Raw genomic sequence first — 22,951 nt, forward strand, 5'->3', positions numbered from 1 at the left:
TAAGACCTGCTCTATGAGAAATCAGTTCTAGAACATTCCATGATGAAAGCATCAAAGGTTCCCTAAAGTTCAGATCAAAGGAACATGTTCACCTAGCAACAGTTTGAATGTAAACACATCCACTGAACCAGGCACTCAGAGATACATTTCGCAAAAAATATTAATTTATTAATTACATGAATTATTCAGACAGAGTTGTGAACAATTAGTTGGGTGGGTCAGTGCAACATGAGATACCTTTATGCCCTAAAACAAAGCCAGTATATTCAGGTGATCATGAATCAAAAGTCTTATCATTTTACTGTTGTCATGTAACATCTGTCTTTTATCCCACAATGTTTTATAATCTTTGGGCTGTTGTATATAGTTCGAATTTTATAACAACCATCATTAAGAATGGGAAAATTATAACAAATTCAGACATAAGAAATTGCACAGACATATTAAAGAATAGAGAGAAGTGTATGTGACCACTGGATGTTACATTTAATTTAAAAAAAAACAGATGCTTTGTGTGTGCTATGCATAAGACTGATATAGACTACCATAATTAATGGTCTTAATTTATTTTCTTTGGCAAGTGACCATGGTATAACCGGGATAATGCCCTTCAAGGTGTCCATAAACAGGAGTTAATGGACTAAACGGAGGCATCATTAACTCCTGTTTATGGACACCTCGTTGGGCATTATCCCTTACATATAGCCTATGAATGATATGGAAATGCTAACACCTGAACAGGCCTAAAGTTAACTCTTCCAAATGTCCCTGACAAGTTTAAGGTGGAGTAACATCAACATACATTGACTCGAGCTATTTAATGATAATTAAACAATGCTACAACAGTAACTACGATGGACTAAACTATTAATTCAATTCACTTCACCATATTGATGTTACTGTACCTTTATGTTTTTCATGTTTTTCTTCCTCTTTTTTCCTTCTTTTCCTTCCCTGGGCACTGGATGTTTTCAGTCTTTTAGACATTGTGATTCCGCTACAGTTTCAGTAAATCTCTCTCTTGGTCTCAGGGTCAGCTTGCTTGCATTACCATTTTCTGAACATGTCTTTTTTTTTTATTCGCTTCATCAGAGCACTTGAATTACCTTTGAATTACCTTTGATTTGTTTGGAAGGTGCTATATAAATAAAGTTTGTTTGATTGATAGTATTATTGTACGCCATGGTATAATCTTACAGCAAGTCTTCACTCCTAAACAGTTGAAACTGGATGAAGGCTATGATATGAATGGCTCCATCAGTTCACTACACACAGCAAAGGTATTGTTTGTATTTTTATTCATGTCGTCATTGCATGTTGAGAAAACGCCTCCAAAAATTGTCATTTACTGCTTTTTCCCTGGTATACTATTATCTGCATTTCAACCAGTTTCAGTGAAATTATATGTAATGCACAGTGGGGGAGTTGTTGGGTGATAAAAGTAAATAATGTAGCACCATTATGTGTGGTTATCAATTTTTCATGGACCAATGCTGTGGATTTAGAGCCAATCCCAGCTGTCTCTGGGAGAGGGCAGGGTACACCCTGGACAAGTTGTCCTTCACTGATGGCAGGGGCCGCCATGCAAAGTGCCAACTGCACATCAGGACCAAGGTGGGGTTCAGTATCTTACTCAAGGACACTTCAACATGAGGTTCAGCTCAGCCTAGGGGAGCTGGTATTAGAGCCAGCAACCCTCCGATCACCAGCCGACTTGCTCTACCTGTCGGCTAGTGAGCTCCAGCCGCCCCTGTGGTGAGTTCTTGCAATGAAAGCTCGGCATGTACAGTACCAACACTGTGGAGCAAATACAAAATGGTTCCCAGTAACCTCCCATATCCACTGAGGGGAATCTCAAGGGTGGAACAGAGACCAAGACAGGAAGACAGCAAACCCAAACTGATTACAAACTCAAATCAACACGACAGTGCTGCAATGAAACACAAAATTAGCACATACAATAGAATCACAGTTTTCAATGTTTCGATATAGACGTATCAATAAGATTCAGATGTTCTCAAGAAATACAGTCATCAGAGAAGATAAAAATGTCTGTAAAAGATTTCTTCACTGAGCTGATTCATGAGATTTAGTAAATATTTTTTTTCTGCTTGGGGCAGTATATCCAACATGAACTGCCACAGAACCAGCGACTGAAAATGATTCTTCTGTCTGCTGTCATGTATTGGTATCGTTGACTCCATCCATAACTACAGTCGCAGCCACATGAACAAAAAAATAGCTCATCTTATTGAGTCAGCTGCCAAGTGCATACGGAAGAGAGACAAAGTCGACATCCTGCAGTCAACACAAACTTTTATATTATTCAAAATTCCTAAAACATTTGTGGCAAACATACTTTTTGCATTATTCAAAATACATATAATACGTCTTATTAACTGTAACTCTTTGTGAGGTTGACCTTACATTATATAGTTATTTATCCTGTGCTTTCACATATTGATTTCAAGAAAAAAAAGGTACATTCACTGCCAAAAGGCACATTTTAGTTTCACCCACATTCACAATCTAACAACATTTTTGTAATTGGGGTTCACAGGAGGAGAAGATAGCGCAGAGTGAAAAAGCAATAGACGGAGGCGATTTGACCCAGAGGGAGTCGCCGTGGCCGTATCTGAGTCTACATGGAGACTATTGATTAAGATGTTGGATTTTCAATAAAAATATTAAGAGAAAATAGAAAACCAACTAAAATAGAGATGTGTGTCTCATTCCACCAGTGTAGGATGACAGTTCGTCAGTGATTTTGATTCAGTGTGTCACATGAACATTAACTTCGGATCACAGTTAGCCGTTGTTTCATTTTATTTTTTGGAGTCTCAAACCAGAAAGGTTGAGAACTGTTGACAAATCAAACATGAGACACACTTGAATGTCAGTCTGTGTACTCCCTGGTGACTGGCCTCATGACTGTGACTTGTGGAAACCCTTAAAAGCAACCTGATCATTAGGTTGACTTTTTTAGGTTATATGCTGGTCATGGGAATAGACTGTTGTCTATCAGGAGTAAGGGTGGGGGAAGTGTGACAGTGTTGTAAATGGGATGGTGGGTAGACAACCTCAGTCCTCGTCTTACAATGCTGTAGTGTTTGTAGGTTTATGCCAAAACAGTCTCAGCCCAACGGTTAAGGGTTCTGATGACCACCAGTTTGTGCTCCAGTGGGTGATGAGAGTCAAACAGCAAGTACTGATCGGTGTGTGTAGGTTTTCTGTACATTTCAATGTGGAGGCTTCTGTCTTCTTCAGTGTGCACTGCACAGTCCAAGAAGGGCAGACTGTCTCCTCTGACATCTTCCCACATGAACTTGATGTTACTGTCCACAGCATTCATACTCAGCTGTTTCGAGCCGGATGGAGAGTCTGGGCTGGAGCCAGAATAAGCACCTGCAGTCACTTCAGACCAGCTGTGATCCCGAGCCATTTACCACCAGGGGGAGAGCTCAGAGATACCTTTAAACTCTGGGGATTAAAAAGTGGATTTAGTTTGACTCATTTTTATCAACCCGACTGCAGCAGTGATACATGGAGCTGGTCTCCATTTCTAATGTGGTGCTAATGTGCTGTAATGTTGACTGCTAATTGGAGCTGGAGGGCAAAAAAAAAAATAACAGCAACCCTTTGTTTGCCCATCTAACCACGACAGACTCTGATTCTGTGATCTTTTGCTCCCAACACAATATAACTCCTGTAGTCGCCAGAGGTATTCATCAGCCGCAAACATGTACCATTTTTGGCATTTGGTTCGCATTTGGTGAGGCTTCAGAGCCGTAGTTACAGCACTTTGGCAGATGACTCCACAAATCAATTAAGAGCTCCTTCTAAAACTCCCCCTCCGTCTCTCTCACGCTTTATCTTTACTGATCCACAGCCTTCAGGGTTTCTTTGTCTCACACATTTGAGGTGTCCAGGTGTGGCCCATTAAAAGTTACCCCAGGCGAGTACACCTACCCTGAGAGACATGTTAATGCAGTGAGCTCCTTTAGGTTGACATGGGAATGAAATGGAGAGAGAGTGAAACAAGGACAGTCAGTCAATATTAATAGATGCAATCAGAAAAGTAAGGAAAGGACTCCGCAGTCAGGCCTGTAATGACTTTTCTCACTCGCTAGCCTACATGCAACCACTGTAAAAGGGGAGACACATCGTAAAAATGTATTTGACCTTTGTTTTATTAATCATCTTTGGTACAGTGCCTTTCTTACATACAGTTGGAGACGCCTACAGCTGATGGAGGTCTTATGTAGGTTACAAGCCCATTACACAATGAAAACCATAAGGCTGCACACACTTCCCCTCTGGAAACAATTACACAGTCCACCATTCCATCTCTGTGTTTTCTCACTCCTGCATAATCAGAATAAATACAGTCACAAACATGTTATCACTGGTGCCTAATAGAGATAGTACATGTGTTAGCTGCTGACATTTTCAGTGAAACTGGAGATTAGGAACATTTATTACTGCATGTGGCGTACTTTAAAGGAATCATTGTTGGGAAATATGATTATTCTCTTTCTTGCAGAGAGTTAGATGAGAAGATAAATACCACTCTAAAGTATTTAGAGGTGACTGAGAGGCTGAGGACACAGCATGGTAGAGACTTCCCTACTTATATAAGCTCTAAGGCAAACAATGCATTATTGTCATTGTTTTACTCAAAATGGACAAAAAACATCCAAAAAGAACATCATGCTGTTTTGAAGAAGTCTTGATACTGGCGATGGAGACCATAAACTCATCCTGAAGGTAATAAACTAAGTTCAAAGGAGGGTCATTTTCTCATAGGTTTACATACAATCAGACTTCTTTTTGAAACCAGTGTTGAACGCAGGTTTAAGGCACTTCTGTATATGCTTCACTTTTCAGACCCAGCAGTCAACACTGGCCAAGCAACAGCCTGTCACATAACTCCCTGTAAAACAGCATGTTGTTGTTTTTATGTCTGATTTTGTCACTGATTAAAGAAACACAACGTTACATCTTAAAACTTTATTGTGTATAATCACTGTGAAATAAGACGTTTTTGTTACCTCAGACTGATCCTTCTATATTTACAGAGGAAGCATGCCCGCTACCGTTCCTTCCTACTGTGTTCCTACAGTAGTTCAGAGTAGACAAACCAACCACTGGCTATAGAGAGGGCCTGTTGTGTTTTTTTGTTTGTTTTGTTTTTGTTTGGTTTTTTTGTTGTTGTTGTTTTTTTTTTTTTTTGCTTTTTAAGAGGCCAGTGTGGGGGAGATGAGATGAGGGGTGTTCAGTTGGTTGCAATCTACAACCTCGCCATTAGATGCTATCAACTGGACACGTGTAAGAATGGTATCAGTCTCCTCATCAGACTCTCAGCAGGAAAGCAAAACATTTTATTTCCCCAAAACACCTTTCTTTAAATCTTGTTACAGTGACGTAATCACAACCACCAACAAAATACATGCCACTCTGGATGGAATCATAATTCTTGGCGGCTCCATTAAGGCTTCAGGCTCCTTGAGGTTGTAACACACGTTTCATATTAACACCAACATGGAAGTCTCATTAAACAAAAATGACTCAGATGTTAATCCGTGGGAAGTTCGTCACCGAGCAGGATATAAGAGTGTGGATCCTCGAACTGACTTTGTAGTCTCTGTTCCTGCATCATCTTCACTGCATAGTACATAATCACATCTTGTGTTTTTTGAGGGTTGTCATCGCAAAAGCTTCTATGTTCTCACTGGTCAGGGAACCTTTCACAGGAACAACCTTTACAAATTATTTATGTTTGTTTCTTTCAGCAGAAAGAGGGGGGAAACAGAGTGCAGCGCATCCGCCGAGATGCACAGCTGACGGGTGCTAATGTTAGTCAGTTATATAATCCCATTTCTAGAGATTCAGAGAAATCCTGACCTCCGATAGCGCTCTGTCTGTGGCGCCTTGGATGGAAGCCTCGCGGCAAAAACATCCGTCCTCACTGGTAAACCTAAATGTCAGTGTGTTTCAAGCAAAACGGGAGAGATGTTTTATTTGTTTGCTGTCAAATTTCAAGCGAGACTTCTCTTGAAATGAGACATAGTGCTTCTGCAATTTTATTTAATGTGTTTTGCTACAATATCTAATCTAATCTAACACCGAGGCCAAGAAAACTACAAATGGGCCTCATCTTCATTCAAGACTCTGGCCATCCTAAAGGTGCCTGTCTTGCCTACCTTATCATTTTAGTTTGTCATAAATGGCTGTATTACAAAAAAAAAAAAAAAAAAAGAATCACACAGAGGGAAAAAATGCTTTCATCCTTGAGTTTCTTGTTAACTTGATTTATCTGAGCCACAGAAAAGTAATATTAAACCCAGTCAAAAGCTCCTCTATCTTGCTTTTGGGCCTCACTTTACTGACTCACATCTGGATCTGTCTATTTGTCCTGATATGACCTCACACTGAATTTAAACACCCATGAGGACAAAAATGAAGCAGTAGCCCAAGGACAAGCTCCACCCACAATTATCCCAACATTTTTACTATGCTCATGAAAAGAACACAGGCTATATTTCTCTACGAACGAAGAAAATGGCATTGTGTGTTTGAATTAAAAACAAATATGTATAATAGGTGTTATTTGGGGTAATGTGATAATGTGAATTTTGTTTGTAGGCTACATATAGTCCTGCGGGGGTGACGTATTTTTGTAGAAGAGGTATATTGGCATTGCCCTGGTTGCTTTGTCAAAAGGCCTGTGAGACTTTTGAATTGGATTTTGGATTATCATAAAATAAGCTCCATGATTTAGTTCTTATGATACTTACACGTTTTGTTCCAGCAAGATAATCTTCAGAGATGAACACCACTTTATGACTTTTGAGGCGTGTTTGCATATTTGTGTTTCGTCCAGCACCGCCCACTGTCTTTCTACACAATTATAATACATGTTTACTTTAAATTGATCACAAGTGGTAAAGTTAAAAAAAAAAAAAAGTTTGCAATTTAGGTTGACCTGTAGAGACCAACTAGACTTGTTAGCAACTCCCTAAGTGTTTTATAAATAAATTGTGGAACAGTTAATTATGTACTCAATGTCTTAGAAAAAAACGTGTAACTATCTGACACCCCGATCTTATTTCAGACATTTAAGGGAAACCCCATTCAAAAATCGCATTGATTTTTAGACCAGGTAACCGGAAGTCCAAACACGCCGACTGATTTCCAGGTTCTGAGACTCACTACACCTCACCTGTCAAGGCGTCTTGTTGTGCACATGCCTGTTCGACTCACATTATGAGTAAATTCCCTCCTTCATCCAGCAGGCTTGTACTACACCTGTGGCTGGGTGTCATCACCCTCCTGCTGCTCCCTGACCCGGAACGTGGCATTTGATAAACGGGGGGTCACTTCGGTATCTGCGTCAGTCTGACTTTGTCGTTACTTTCCTCGGTGTCGGTCACCTGCTCCGAGGCCGTCCCTCTGTGATAGAACACAGTCACCCCGCTGTTCCCGCTGTCCTCACTCCCGCCGGTTCTCACGGCGCTGGAGACGCTCAGCTTCACGTTCAGCGGGCTCTCCTGCTTCAGGCGCGCGGCCTCTCTGCTCGCCATCACGGTCTCCACCGCCGCGCTCACCGCCGCGCAGCAGCTCCGTCCGCGGCAGCGCAGCAGGCGCAGGAAGGCGTCTCTGAAGTCCGCGTTGAACGCGTAGATGATCGGGTTGAGGGACGAGTTGCTCCAGCCGATCCACACGAACACGTCGAAGGTTTTCTCACTGACGCAGTAGGGACCCCGCTGCGCCCCCGGGGCGTCCGGTCCGGGGCAGAAGGGCAGAGCGCAGTTCAGGAGGAAGAACGGCAGCCAGCAGCAGACAAAAACCCCGATGATGATGCTCAGAGTTTTCAGGACTTTGGTCTCTTTTCTGATGGAGACTTTGAGCTCCCTGTGTGACTCAGTGGAGTGCTGGGGGTCAGGGTGGAGACGGATGCGAGACTGATAGGAGTTGGCACTGATTTCCGTGCACAGGTGAGGAAATGACTCAGGTACTTCCGAGCGGCAGCTCTGCGCGTGCTCCGCCGCACGCTCCAAGGAGGATATCATCCGGATCTGCATCTGGGCTATCCGGTAGATGCGGGTGTATGTGACGATCATGATGGCCACGGGGATGTAGAAGCTGATGAGGGAGGAGGAGATGGCGTAAGTGCGGCTCAGGCTGGAGTCACAGCTCCCGTCGACGCTCTCACCGTGAGGCGCCGAGCCCTCGGCGGCCGGATCACCGATCTCCGGCCGGTGCCAGTTCAGCTGCACGGGGACGAATGAGATGACCACGGAGACGGTCCAGGTCACGCCGATCATAACGTAGGCCACCTTCTTGTTCATACTCCTCTCGTAGCGGAAGGGGTTGGAGATGGCCCAGTATCGGTCCACACTGATGACGCACAGGTTGAGGATGGAGGCCGTGGAGCACATGATGTCGCAGGCCAGCCAGGTCTTACAGAAGCCCCCAAACGGCCAGAAGCCCGCCACCTCGGCCACGGCTTTCCACGGCATCACCAGCACGGCGACCAGGAGGTCCGACAGAGCCAGTGACACGATGAAGATGTTGGTCACTTTGGCGCGCAGGTGCCGGAAGCGAAAAACGGCTGCGCACACCGTGAAGTTGCCTAAAAGCGTCCAGATGATGAGCAGCGCCAGGACGCAGCCGGTCAGAGCTCGGTGCGCCGGTGACTCCTCTGTGTTATTCATCGCCTGGTCCTGCGCCCAGCCATATGTCAAACTACACGGACGAGGAGGACATCCATGTGTGCCATGAGCAGAAAACAAGAGGGGGAAGACAGCGGAGAGCGCGCGTCCTGCTCCGGCCAGACTGATGCGTGCTGCTGCTCTGAGCGCAGAGCAGATTTGCTGGGGACCACATGCACCACCAGCTGCTCCTCACCGCTCACAGCAACACAGAGACGCGCAGGGCTGAGAGAAGTTTGCCTTCTGAGAAAGAAGAACATGTCAGTCCATTTATAAAAGATGTTCATTTGCTTTTCATGCAGCAGCTGTTTGATATCCCCCCCCCCCTGCTTTTCTGAACATTGTTGTCCCATTTCCACATGACTTGAGTAAATGCTTTTAACAGGAGATGGATCCCTAAATACAACCAGGTGCATCAAAGTACTTGTCACCAAAACGCAAATTTATTATTAAATTTATTGTAGCATTACACATTTTAAATTCCTTATGCAAGGAGGTGTTGTTTGATGACAAATACAACACCTTAAAACTTTAAAGAAATCATTCTACAATTAAATAAGATTTAAAAGAAGAGTGAAATCAAACAGGCGATAAGCATCAGAACCAGAAAAAAAAAATCCAGTCTGTTCATGAATTATGTGTTTTGAACAGAAAAAAATGGAGCTAAAAATACTTATTTAGGCTTTGAAGATGATGTCGTCCATCCCGTGGCACCTTGATCTGATTGTGAACAACAGATTCTTTTTCTTCTTTTGTCACGACAGTAATTTGATGTGATCATTTCACTGGACTTTTACTAATTAGTATGAACAATGACACAAATTAATGATGCCTCATAAACAACTTTCGAATTCTGTCTTTCAAACCTTATGTCATTTAGAAAAACAACTTCGCTCCAAAGTCGCTCCAACCAAACCGTTCAAGGAGGGAGAGATTAAAAACAGCACCAGCGGTTCCTTGATTTCAAGTTAAGGAGGAAACTTCTCTGCTCTATTTTTCACCTTTTCACAGAAAAACAAGCAATAAAGCAGGACAGGCATGACCAGACATACACACTACACACTCACAGACGTGGGGCAGGGGGAGTGATTGCCTACAACACAACAGATGGAGTAATAAACATATTTCATTTATTCAGCGGAATATGTCTTTATATGCGGCCACAATTCATTTTCTCCAGTCAGATTTGGGTGGAAGCGACCAAATTGTTCGTGCTCCGTTGCTGCTAATTCCATATATTCCTTAAACTAAGTTATTTCTTGAATTTCCTCCAGGATCAATAAAGTATCTATCTATCTATCTATCTATCTATCTATCTATCTATCTATCTATCTATCTATCTATCTATCTATCTATCTATTTATACCGTCACATTCTCTGTTAACAAGGTCACATGGCTGCTGTCAAGCACCTCGACAGAGCCAGACTATCTGGGTCAAGAAGGAAGAAGGATCTTAAAACAGTCTGGGAGGGAATTAAGTATAAAGTCAACACATGTTCATAAGAAACATCCGGCTGAATATTTGTAGATTGGAGGACATAGAAAAATGTCAACAATGCCACACAAAGCTCTCTAGGAAATAAACTTCAGTGGCCACGAATAGAAAGTGTCACAAAGTCTGAGTTCATTCTGCTTTACCTCAAACCCCAGCTGGTTCTTTCAGTCCTGGTTTTACATTATAGGTTTTCTCCAGCTTCATCGATCTGAATGTATGTCACCTGGCACTAACGCTCCGCTGACTTTGCATGTTGGGTCTCTTTATCTGCAGAGTTGGCTGATTAGTTGTGATTTAGGAACCACCATGGATCAGATCAGCTGAGCACTCTCCCGCTGTCAGTGTGGAGGTCTTTCATAAAGATCTGTCTGATGATAGAACAAGCGTTAAGGCAGAGGCAGATAGATGTTTCTTGACTTGTAAATACTGAGCTACTCGGACGAGATGGACACGATGATTTTTTTTTTTTCTTTCTCCCAGGAAGTTTTCTTCTTTGAATGTGCACGCTGTTCTTTACACAATTTGATACAGGTGTTAGATATCCAAAAGGGGTTAATATGTTTAAACTCTGTACTTTCCAAAGGGTTTCAACAAGGGATCTTCTTCCCTGTTGAAATTGCCATCCCGTCTGTCATGACATGTGAAGGACCAGAGGTGATAATCCCATGACAACCTTAAAGCGGCTATAATCTATATTTTTGGCATAATTAACAACATCCTAATGATAATCCCAAAACAATGTGAATAGGGTTGTAGTGATGAATCTGCAGAGAATTATGATCTGGATAAAAAAAAAAAAAGAAAAAGTAAAGTGAGTTTCAGCTGCATTTCCGACTGTAGCATATAGTCAGTGGAGGACTCAGGATGCTTGAGGGGCGGGGGCGAAATAATCAGAAGGGAGCCAGATGTATTCGGGGGGGCACCATCACACAGGGAGACATATTTATAGTGTACGGTAAATGTAAAGCCACATCTGGCATCAGCCACCACGCTGCACGTTACCAAGACAGGAAACAGGAGGAAAACATCTGATTTGGATCTGTCAGAGTTTCAAATTAACATATGTGTCGTTGAATCTGTCTCATGCCAAGCTAAGCTAAGCTAACCGGCCGCTGGATGTGGCTTTATATATTTAGGGCACAGACACGAGAGTGGTGTTGACTCTAAAACTCTTCCTTTAATTTCATAGACATCGTTACACTTTCATATCGTCCTTCTGCTACCTGCTTCCTTGAGGCGGTATTGTTCAGGCAAAATACTGCCATGACAGTGCACTCTAAATTTAATAACCACCCACCCCCTCCCCTTCTGTCTCTCTCTCTCTCTCTCTCTCTCACACACACACACACACACAAATAAACACACGCTCAAAGACACGCAGGGCATTTTGCTGTGGATAAAAGCAGACTCTCTGGCCGGGGACGGAACCAGATGGCCCAGCTGAAGCCGGAGCGTCGGTGAGGAACACTGAAACAGCACTCAAGCAATGTTTGGTCTTTATTAATGGCAACAGGGCGTTTGTTTTGAACACAGATTTAGATGATGGAGACAGAGACAGACAGTCCCAAGCAGAGGGCGGGGAGTTGATAATCAGATTAACTCCATCATTTTTGAGATTTTTGTACTATTTTTGTGCATTTGCTGATTTAGGACACACTGGAATTAAAACCATTTGTTGAAATGAGATGAGTGAGCTCTCACATGGGCATGGATGCCCTTTCTTTTCCTTACGGTGAGTTAATGGTTGAAACAAATAATACCAAATAAAAAAAAATCACAACATATTGCACCTCCACATTCCTGAATAATTAATAATAATATAGCACACATGCATGAAAAATATACAGTTATAAAAAGCACGTTTTCCCTGACATGTAGTTAATACACTGAGGTAGTCTCCATGCTGTTACTGTATACAGCAGGGAGCTCCAACCATCTCTAAAGCTGCGTTCAGTCCCAACAGTCCCATTTCCTGTGCGTATCCAGTCAGACCTGCCACTGTGCTGCACCCCTCCGCAGGCGTCTTCTTTCTCTCCTCACACAGCTCCGGACACCTCTCGTCGCACTGCTTCTTCAGCTCGGACATTTCTCTATCACACCTCTCCTTCTCCCCTCGCAGGCTCTCCTTCAGCTGCCTCTTCAGGTTCTCCTCGCTCGTTTTTTGCTGCTCGATTTTCATTTTGACGAGCCTCAGCTCCTGCTGGAGGGCCGCAATTCTCATTTTCTCCGCCCTCTGTTTCTCCAACTGTATGTCCCTTTCTTTCTGGTTCTCCTCCCTCTCGCGTCTGAGCAGGTCATCCATTTGCCTTTTCCTGTCCTCCTCCCTCGTGCTCAGCTCCTCCAAGCTGTGGGTGAGTTTGACCAGCTCCTTCTGCAGGGCGTCCCTCTTCATCTCCTCCCTCTGCCGGATGGCCTGCTCTTGCTGTAGTTGCTGATTTTCCCTTTCTCTTTCCTTCTTCTCATTTTCCTCACAATCCTTTTGGATTTTCTCCTCCATCTCTCTCCTTGCTTGCTGCTCCCGCTCAATCTGCTCCTCCAGCATTTTAGTGGCTTGGTCAAGCTTTTCTTGAAGAGCTTCCCTCTTCAACTCCTCCTCTCTGCGTATCCCCATCACTCTCACAATCTCCTGTATCTTCCTCTCCCTCTCCCTCCTTTCGTTCTCCTCCATCCCTCGTATGAAGGCCTGCTCCCGATCTCTCGCCAGTTCCACCTCCTTCTCCCTCTCCAGCTTGTGTTTTTTCTCAAGCTCCTCCATCTCCCTCTTGCTCTTCTGCTGAACCATCTCCAACTCCTTCTCGTGCGACTCTTTGATCGCGGTCTCCAGCTTGATTTTAAACAGCTCCTCCTTCTCCTCGAGCAGCTTCCTCTCCAACATCAGCTCCTGGGCCAGATCATCCTCAGCTTTCTGCATCATCTTGCAGCTGTAGCAGCTCCCTCCGTTCCCCTGCATCATGGTGTCCACTATGGCGAACAGCTCGGACACCTGCTCCTTGTTCTTGGAGCTTTGGTTGTTGAAGACGCAGTACCTGTCCCCGCATGCGGCCACCAGCTCGGCCAGATCCTTGCACCCCTCTATCAGGCAGTGCTTTGCAGATTGTCCTTCTTCCAGCAGATCTCCATGGGTGAAAACCACCACAGAGAAATTCAAAGCGTGGGAACCCATTGACTGTTTGATCTGCCGCAGAACCTCCCTCTCTTCCTGAGTGAACCTCCCAATCTGCACAATAAGAAGGAACACATGGGGCCCAGGGTAGAGGAGGCTCACGCTCCTCCTCAACTCCCTCTGCACCTCCTGTGGAGTCTGGTGAGTGTCCAGCAGCCCCGGAGTGTCCAGGAGCGTCAGGCGTCGCCCGCGAAACTCTCCGCAGGCCCTGCGACAGCGCTGGGTGACGGAGGAGCTGCTAACCCGGATGTCGAAGACCTTACGGCCCAAGATGGAGTTGGCGGTGGAGCTTTTCCCGCTGCCAGTTTTCCCCAGCAGGACCAGTCTGTTCTCGGTGGAGGAGGAAAGCTGCTTCCTGCCTGATAAAAGGGAGAAAAATTATATAATATATATAAACAAAAGAAAGCAAGCAAGAAACAAACATAAATCCCAACATACCTGAGCAGCCGATGACGGACAGCTGCTTGCTAATGGACGACATGCTGTTTCTGGTCACTTGCCTCCATAAAGTGAGGACATAAGCACAGAGGACACTGCTATATAGATCCCAACGCTGTGGGCGTGTCCGACCCTACGACACGGTAAACCCCTCTGAACTCTAACCATCGCCATCAGCGTGTTTCTGTGTGGCCCAATAGTCCGTCTCTGAAACACTCAGCACGGAAGATGTTATCTCAGAGTGTAAAAACTCCAGCAAGAGATCATGGTCCAGCTGAGGCAACGATCCAGAAAAGCTGAAATACTGTGGACACACACAGTTTGTGTGATCAAAGAGTCAAGTCCTTTGATTGTTTGGTCTCTTTATCTGCAGAGTTGATTAGTTGTGATTTAGGAACCACCATGGATCAGATCAGCTGAGCGCTCTCCCGCTGCCAGTGTGGAGGTCTTTCATAAAGGTCTGTCTGATGATAGAACAAGTGTTAAGGCAGAAACATGGTCCATGTAAGTATTCAAACTGAAATGACAGCGCTCGAGCCAGCTGGCACAAACACGCTTCTTCAAATAGCATACTCAACAAGCGCTCTTACACACAGGTAGAGGTTACACTTGTGAGGCAAAGGGGCAATATAGAGCTAATCAGATAGTTACCGTGACAACAGCAGTTTACGGACATCGTTTCTGTGGAGGAACGTGTATTGCTTTACCTACTGCAGAGAAGGGAGAGGAAAAGAACAAGGCAAGGAGAAGAGAGAGGACGTGACGAGGTGCCTTAAATATTCCGATGAATGCAAAGATGTTGAGCTGGAGCTTCATCTGACTGGTCAGCCATGGTTGTTTGGGATGGAGGTTGAATCAAACAGATCGGGTCAGCCATCTTTTGTTCCAGACTGCAGCTCACGATCGCGTTGTGTCCCGATTGCGTTGTGTCACAATTATTCGGGTGACGCATTCCGGAAAGCAACGACGTGCAAAATCAATCTTGCATCATTTGAAGCATCTGCGTTCGTAATTGCACGGTCCATGTTTCTGGCCTGAGAGTCTAAAGTCATGTTAACAGCTCTGTGAGGCCGTTTTGATGATGCCAACTTGTTTTTTTTTGTTTTTGTTTTTGTTTTTTGAGCCAGAAGTGACCACATTTGAAAAAGAGGGTGGATTTATATTAAAGCATACCCTGCTTTATTGTCGAGCTAGACCTATTGACCATAACTTGGAAGTGGAAACTTGAAACTAGCAACTGAGACCATAAACTCAGGTGAGAAGTCTCATAAGCTGACATGCAATCACACTTCTTTTTGAGAGAAAATGATTTCCCCCCCTGCTGGATATAATGAACAATGCAGGTTTAAGGTACCCTTGGGTCCATCCACATTTTATACAGTCGACTGCCTGTACCAAATTTCATTGCAATCGGTGTAAAAGTTGTTGTGACATTTTCACTAAAAAACTAAAACAACCTCACAAAAGGAGAAAAAATCAAGAGATGATCAGTTTGTAGGACCCTGCGGCCACACCACTAACATGACTGTAAAAGCATCCAATAACTCATGCTGACGTTTTCAAATACATGTATTCTTTCATGTTACTTTCCTATTGTTTAACACTTAAACTGTGAGCTGACACATCTGCCAAAGTATGTGTATTCATTTCCAGACAGAGGCAGAGGTCAGTGTGTCTGAAGTCACCTGTCAGACAAGTTATTGACTCTTTTTATCATGATGTGTTGTTGAGACTTCCATCTGAGACTCAGCAGCAATGAATGAGTGGATTTAAATAAATAATAGATTAATAGATAGAAATAAATATATTCTTCTTTTCATTCTTTTAAAGATTATTTAACCATTATTTTTAATATTGTCTTTGTTTCGGACTGTATTAATTTAGTCTATTTGTATTCCGCCTAAAGAAGGATATTCAGTGCGACAGGGAGGCTTTTGGACTCTGGAAATGAGAACACCTATTAATAGAGATTAGAATTAACTCCAGCTTGAGCCTGGAACATTTCTGTGCATGTGAATCAGAAATAATATCCCATACCTCTTTATTTATTGGTCACATAATGCTCCCATTTACCTTTTCTTTTCTTTTCTTTTCTTTTTCTTTCTTTCTTTTTTTTTTTTTTTGGCTATAAATGTCACTTAAATCTTGTATGAGAGGGTTCACATTTTTTGTGTTGATCAAAGGATATTTTCCAAGTAATATCTTTGTGATTCATTATATCTAAATTGAAGATTTAGAAATACTGTTTCGTTAAAGCAATGGGTCTCACAAACTACACCTGCAGAATAAATTAAGCATTAAAATCAGTTCTTGTTGTTCACTTTGTTGTGCATGGGGTTCATTCCCTCATTCAGTGGCTGAATCCTCTGTGATAACAGTCTGTCTGCCCTCTGGAGGCCAGAGTGGGAATGGAAACTAAACTTCCTGCTGATCTGTGTTACAGCCTCCTGTCTGTGTTTCTGAAATAACTTTTTAGAAAAGTATGACACAATAAAGAGATTTTATATGCAAAAAAACAAAACAGAAATGGACAATTTTGCCTGTACATACATGATGTATAACACATTATTGTTGCACAGCTGGGGCAGTGAATAAAACCACATTTAATGTAATTTCATTGAGAAAGGTAGCAGACTGTTGAGTCCCAAGCTGTCAGATACGGGCAATTTGTTTGGTGTTTGTTTGGAGCAAAATTAATTCTCCTTCAGTGCTACTGCTGGATAACATTAGCTCACAGCTAATGTAGTAATGTAATGGATGTAAACACAGCATGAGTAGGGCGAATAAACGCAAACGATCGGGTCTCAAATGAGGTAATGTCTTAAAGTTTCATTCATACTAAAGGACCAATCAATTTGTCAGTCTCACTCCCAGTTCATCAAAAACTGTTTTGACAAGCGGGGAAACACAGAGGATCACTGGGAGTTGGGAATTAGACTGAAAAATCAACTTTTCTTACATATTTGACGTTTAAATTCAGTCTAATTTAATCTAGAAAATAGCGACGGCATCCTAATGAGGTGCACCGTTAATTTGAGTAAACTTGTGGATTTCTCTAGTTTGAACATTGTTGGAGACATTTGGTATGACGTAAGTGCCCAAATCAACAAACACCTAGTTGTTTTTTGACATTTTAATGGAGAATTCCTAGACAATATGTCTTTAACCCAAAACTTTGACCTGAGGATGAGACGTAACAATCAACTATCTTTCTATGTTGTTGCTTTAATAACAAGATCTCACAGGTTTATCATTTTTTACCGGACCCGATAATCTAATGTTGAAATGTCCATGTATACTATCAATTATATGTTGGACAGAGCATATGTTAGACAAAAAGGTACAATAGATCCATCGGTCATGTTCAGGAGGTAGGACTAAAGGTCTGAAAAAGATATTAGTAAGATTAGAGAGGTAAACATTCTCTCACGTCTCAGATTCAAGTATTCATGATTTATGTAAACCAGTTTATTAACATCTAAACTAGACAACAATCAGTTTCCCCTGGTATTAATGTCTCTCAATGTCAGCACAAGGAAGGACATGTGACTTGTCCTCCTTTAGGTTGTTCAAGGTGAGTGTTTACATTTAATCTACAGATGTTATCCACTCTAACCGACTCTAGAGACCAGCATCATCTGGTTGCCTCGAACACAATGTAAGTAATGTAATGCCTATAGCTGGATGTCTGGCCGTCGGCTCGTCAATAATGGAGAGTCCATGCATGTTCGAGGCGAGGCCTGGATTGTCTTACCGCTCCGCTGCTCCGTCACACATGCGAGCACACCTGACATTAACTAACCGAGAGGCCGCGTTGAACTTAAGCGAATGACTGGTGTGCGGCGACCTTGTCTTCTTCGTGTCAAAGCAAAGACAAAACAACAGTGAACGTACACATATACACACACACACACACACACACACACACACACACACACACACACGTGTAACACAACACTGACATCAACAGTTTCTCAAAAAGCAGTTCTGTGTTGCATCGAGGTAAAAACAAGGTGAGTTTTGAGTGACACTGAGGTCCGGCGGTGAGGGAGGTGGTAAAAAGATGAAGGAGGAGGAGGAGGAAGCTGTCAGGACGCCTTGGCAATGATGAGGATGCTCATGAGGAAGACCATGATGAAGAAGATCCACATGAAAAACCTATCCATCACCTTGGCCACCTTCTTCCACTCTGCCACCTTGACACAGGTGGCTCTCTGCTCTCGGAAGCAGTTGGCGATGAACTGGATGTTCTTCACCACCTGAGGAAGAGACGGACAGATGAATTACGGCGCGCACTTAAAGAAACTGTAGAAGAAGACGAGTAATCAGATAAGGAGGCAAAGTGAGTGGTGAGGAACGGCGCGCACCTGTTTATGTTGGAGGCAGGGGCAGCAGCAGGGGCAGGCTGGGACTTGAAGTTTCTCTGTGGAGTAGAGGAGCTGCTCCTTCAGCCCTCCGTTCAGGTGCTGGAGGTTTTGCGAGCGAGGGGGCGCCTGGTAGTCCAGTTCGTCCCGCCTGATGTGGTGGTATCGCTGTGCGGCTCTCCCCTCACCCCTCTCCAGTCTGTTGTGGTTGTTGTAATGGTGTTGGCCGCTGTTGGCCTTGCCGTTCGCCTGACCTTTCTGGTGCCCGCTGTTGTGATGCACGCTGTGGCCGTTGCTGTACTTGTACGGGTCGCTCTCGTGATGGTAGATGTCATGGAAGCGGTCATCGTAGAAGGCGCTCTTCTCGCCGACGGGCTCCTCGGGCCACAGCGGGGTCCTCTCGCTCTCCGGCGTGGTGCAGTTCTCCCCCACCTCGTAGACGAAGAAGATTTTGGACATGTAGTCTATGATGAGCACCTTGGCCCAGTGAGGGACCGGCTTGGCCTCGGCACCGCAGAAATGAATGTTCATGATGAAGATGGTGAGAGAGGTGGAGGCTGTGATCATAGTCATGGTGGCTATGTAGTACTTCCCTGGAGGAGAGGGCCAAGAAAAGGACACATTTATGACATGGGAATAGTTAATAGGAGAAACATGGGCCGGAATAGCAGCTCTAATTTATTAACTACTGGGCTGAAGATTAATATACAACCTCTCACTTCAACAGTAGTGATATGGAAAGACCGTGGATCTCTCTGTCCCAGATATAACTGATAGTCTACATGGACATATCGACACAAATTCTCAGCTCCAAAGAACTGCAGAGCTGAGGTTTATATGGAACCACCAGGAAAAGAAAAAAAGAAAAGTAATGCGTGATATAAATGATAACAGTGATAATGATAACAATAACAATAAGAATACTCATGGCAAGTCGACATTGTGAGACGTTAATTCAAACCCTTGTTGACAGAGGTGGAGTATCAGAGTATTCAGAACTTTTACTTAAGTAAAAGTCCTAATACCACACTGTAAAAATGCTGTCACAAGAAAAAAATATGTTACTGTAAGATAGTATATAAATAGACCATAATGAGGAAAATAAACCCACAGTTTTAAAGTAAAAGAAATAAACAAAGGAACTTGTCCCTTGTGAATGTTATACTATTATATATGATCAGATAACTGATGTATTAATATGAAAGCAGGACTAGACCGTAGTAGTTGGCAGCTATTATTGAATTATTGTTTGATTGTTTGCATTTTGGATTTATTTGTATTTTTGAGCAGAACAAATGATTATATTCATCATGTATTGGTCCTCTAATAATTGAGAAATTACCACTACTGTTTTTTAAAAGCTTAATACGTTTTGTGTTTTATTGGTGAAGTAACTAGTAACTAAAGTAACTGTTATTAACTGTGAGATAAAAATGATTCACATAATAATTCAAACAATTGTAGAACAGTGAAATGTGATGGAGTAGAAGTAGACATTAAGAATACAATAAAGTACAGGCACCCTAAAAAGTAAGTGTACTCCATCACTGTGTACTTAGCTAAGTTAACTTAACTTACTATGAATATTTTTACTTTCAACACATTTAGGATTTTCCTGTAGAAATGAGCTTTCTGTAGTTTAAATGTTTCAGTAATGAGGCAAAGCTGAATGCCAAAAATAACTCAAACCTATGTAGGGCATGCTCTCTGCAGGAGGCATGCTCTCAGCCACCAACAACTGGAACACAGTGAGCGCCAGCAGCACGGTGACCCCGAGGGAAACCTTCTCCCCGGAGTCAGCAGGCAGGTAGAAGCCCAGCGGGGCCAGGAATGAGATGAGGAAGCAGGGCAGCAGCAGGTTGAAGATGTAGAAGGAGGAGCGGCGCTTCAGCAGCAGGGTGTAGGTGATTTCGGTGTACGGGTCGGAGCAGCAGCCGTACATCTTGACTTTTCTAACTGCCGGCATGCCGTGACACTCCCACTCCACGTTCTCCACAAAGTCGGACAGGTCACCGCTGTCCATGGTCAGACTGATGTCCACCTGTGCAGAGGACACACAAGAACAGTCAACAACACGTGCAAACATGCTCACGCAGATACACAAACTAACGGACAGAATGAAGAATTAACACTTTTTTGTGTAATTTCTCAAACAGAAAGTTTAAAAACAACAGCTAAGTGAGTAATTCACTCTTTAATTATCTGATCACATGCACATCTGAATGATCTGTACTAACTACCATGACTAACATCAATAAACAGACACTGTAAATGCTGTAAAGCAACACATGCAGAAGGAAAACATACATCCTACCATCCTATTTGTCTTTTTCTCCTAAAAATGTCAGTTCATCCATATAATGATGTTTTTTGTCATTTGAAGAGGCTGAACTTTTGCTGTTTCCTTGTTGTGTTGTGCCTTCCTGAAATTCAAAAGCCTGAAAATGACACGTTTCGGATGGCACCGAGTGATCAGCTAAGTGAAAAACTCATCACTTTTGGCCACTTAGTGACATAACATGAACATAACATTGACATATCGCTTTTAAAAGTGATAGCATGTTAGCAAACAGTTACACATCCAGCAGGTAAGTCCAGTGCTGTCTCTCTTTCAGCTGTTTTTTGTTGTTGTTGTTTTTTTTTTTTGGTTTTTTTTTTGGCCTCCACCAACTCCTGAGGGAAATATCTGCCTCTTTAGCTGCTTAAAGTGAAACTCTTGCCAAAAAGAACCAAGGCTTTACTTGTGACTGAATATGAGTCAAACCTTTGTGTAAAAGCATAATTACGACAAAAGAGGCGCTTTTAAGATTTACCATAGTTTAGTTTTTGGGCAAGCTAATTTTTTTAACAAGACCGTGGATGAGTGTGGGCAGAACCTCACTGACTCAGTCAGCACAGTCCCAGCTTCAACACACCTGGTTGCCGTTGTAGGTCCAGGAGCCGAAGGTGAGGTTGCACGACTGCCAGTCGAAGGGGAAGTAGGAGACGTCCACCACACATGTGCTCTTCGTGATGGCGGGAGAGTCCCAGACGATCTCTCCATTATAACGCAGCTTCACATTAGTGCTGGATTCACCTCCGCCCTCCTCGTCGGCTCTACACAGACATACAGAAGAAAAGGACACACTTCTACATCTCTCTGTCTCTCTCTCTCTCTCTCTGTTTTCATGTTTTTTCTCCTTTTCTGCATATGTAGAAACTGACTGCTACTGACTTGTTGTAGAGGACGATGTCCGGCTTCCACACCAGGTCGCTCGGGATGTTGATCATCTCGAGGTCGTCATAGTCCTCCTTGTCCCACTTCAGGTACGCATCAAACCAGACCTGCCTGATCCACAGGTACGTGGTCAGCACCTGGTTCCTCTCATCCTACGAAGAAAGGCCGCTTTATTTTCCCTGCATGTTTCATACCAACATTCATTAATGCCGCTCGATGTGCTTTGCAGGGCTGTACAGGCAAGCAATACACAATAAACTTTAAAGGTAAACTAAAAGTATGACAATTTTAAAAACAAAGATCATTTAAAAGTAAGATTAGGCAGTGTAAAAGTCTTTAGCTTTGACTTAAAGTGTTCAGAACCTTTTTTTGTCTAATATCAACTGAGGTGTTGTCCCGGGTCTGTGTAGGGTGAGGAACTAAACTCTGCTTCACTGTTTTTATGCTCTTAACCTCAAGACGACCAGCCCGTCAGTCCCAGTGTCCTAAAGGTTCTTGGAGGTTCATACGGCACAAACATGTCAGAGATGTTCTGTGGCCCTGAGCTACGATGTGATCTGTAGGCAAGCTGCAAGGGACTTATGGAGCGAGAGGGAGAGAAAGATGGGCAAATATCTGAGGGTTTCTACTTCAGTACAGTGGTGCTCAGTGCTGGCCTCTGCTGGTCTCAACGGAAACAGACGACTGAAGGCAGCACTGCTTATTTTTTCATCTTCATGAAAGTGCAGTATTGAAAAGCTTAAATACTCTATTAAGACTCGGTTGCATTGGAGATACAGCAGCACTGTGATTCAACTGGATCTTATCACTTGTGGCTCTGTCAGTCCTGATTTGTTCCACGAGAGAATCTTAAAGCTGCACTTCTATTTATTACTTAGAAATAAAATAATAATAAAGACTGTTCTTTATTTAATTCAACTTGCGACACCTTGCATTTTTCTGTGCATACACAAGCACGTGACAAATAAAACGTTTTTCTCGTCTCTGAATCTGAAATGTGGGAAGACGTACATTTCAATAACAGCAGATCTTGATTCCTGTCTTTTCAGAATCAGTGTCATCTTTTGGCAGCTGGAGGATTAAACCGTTAAACTCTGACGCAGCCAAAAGTGAACCTCACTTTACCACTCGTGTTTCAAGAAGTTTCCCGAGTTACGTGATAGTTACTTGAATTTGAATATTTCAGTCATAGGCGTCATTTACCTTAAATAGTGTGTTGAAAAGGTTACAAAGTAAGCTGTTTTTATATTAACACTCATGTGAGGAGATTACTTTGTGGTTGATCGTGGTTTTATGTGGCCGGGGTTTGACATAAGGTTTTATATCGCTCAATCTATACTGGGGTAATTTCAGTTTCCTCTCCACTCACCATATCTTTGATCTGTGACAGGGTGATCTGCAGAGACACATTGAGCGCGCTGTCTGTGTCCTCTACAGGCCTCAGAGCGTTGGAGTAGTCCTCCATGAGATCAGTCAGAAGTTTGCGGGCATAGTGACCCTGAGCACCATGGGACACTGAGGGGGCAGAGAGGAGAGCAGAGGGTGGGGACGGCAGCAAA

The 22,951-nt window shown here is 43.3% G+C and overlaps 3 protein-coding genes and 1 long non-coding RNA gene across 5 annotated transcripts in view; 1 reads left to right on the forward strand and 3 right to left on the reverse strand.

The window, feature by feature from the left end:
* The first annotated feature begins 130 nt into the window (after positions 1-130).
* LOC119013457 lies at positions 131-2,863 on the forward strand. 2 transcript variants are annotated; one of them, XR_005072762.1, is made up of 4 exons: positions 131-270; positions 1,221-1,280; positions 1,506-1,755; positions 2,121-2,863. It is a non-coding gene; the product is annotated as an uncharacterized LOC119013457 (long non-coding RNA). The 2 variants fall into 2 exon arrangements; XR_005072756.1 differs by having other exon boundaries at positions 1,221-1,755.
* A 4,346-nt stretch (positions 2,864-7,209) lies between these two features.
* LOC119013105 (D(1) dopamine receptor-like) lies at positions 7,210-8,794 on the reverse strand. Its single transcript, XM_037087514.1, has one exon. The coding sequence runs from the start codon at positions 8,715-8,717 to the stop codon at positions 7,377-7,379; it is 1,341 nt and encodes a 446-aa protein (XP_036943409.1). The 5' UTR covers positions 8,718-8,794; the 3' UTR covers positions 7,210-7,376.
* Positions 8,795-11,635: 2,841 nt separating this feature from the next.
* On the reverse strand, positions 11,636-15,483 carry LOC119012970 (immune-associated nucleotide-binding protein 9-like). The gene is made up of 2 exons (XM_037087279.1): positions 13,812-15,483; positions 11,636-13,732 (listed from the first exon to the last, which is right to left on the reverse strand). Exons 1-2 carry the CDS (start codon positions 13,852-13,854, stop codon positions 12,117-12,119), a joined length of 1,659 nt encoding a protein of 552 aa, XP_036943174.1. The 5' UTR covers positions 13,855-15,483; the 3' UTR covers positions 11,636-12,116.
* Positions 15,484-16,399: 916 nt separating this feature from the next.
* The window catches only part of chrna9a (cholinergic receptor, nicotinic, alpha 9a), a 6,890-nt gene continuing 338 nt past the window's right edge, over positions 16,400-22,951 (reverse strand). Inside the window, exons 2-7 of the mRNA XM_037087402.1 lie at positions 22,762-22,907; positions 21,390-21,544; positions 21,091-21,271; positions 19,865-20,216; positions 18,179-18,768; positions 16,400-18,070 (exon numbers count right to left, since the gene is read on the reverse strand). Coding sequence (XP_036943297.1) covers positions 17,900-18,070; positions 18,179-18,768; positions 19,865-20,216; positions 21,091-21,271; positions 21,390-21,544; positions 22,762-22,907 — 1,595 coding nt within the window. The 3' untranslated portion in view covers positions 16,400-17,899. The remainder of the gene's footprint in view (positions 18,071-18,178; positions 18,769-19,864; positions 20,217-21,090; positions 21,272-21,389; positions 21,545-22,761; positions 22,908-22,951) is intronic.

This window comes from Acanthopagrus latus, chromosome 1 (assembly GCF_904848185.1).
Source record: "Acanthopagrus latus isolate v.2019 chromosome 1, fAcaLat1.1, whole genome shotgun sequence".
NCBI classification, from domain to species: Eukaryota; Metazoa; Chordata; class Actinopteri; order Spariformes; family Sparidae; genus Acanthopagrus; species Acanthopagrus latus.

Bases quoted from the DNA above. Each gene is read 5' to 3' on its own strand.
- LOC119013105 (XM_037087514.1), bottom strand. From the start codon at position 8,717: ATGAATAACACAGAGGAGTCACCGGCGCACCGAGCTCTGACCGGCTGC.
- LOC119012970 (XM_037087279.1), bottom strand. From the start codon at position 13,854: ATGTCGTCCATTAGCAAGCAGCTGTCCGTCATCGGCTGCTCAG. The intron at 13,733-13,811 runs GTATGTTGGGAT...CCCTTTTATCAG, and splicing joins GTCCGTCATCGGCTGCTCAG to GCAGGAAGCAGCTTTCCTCC.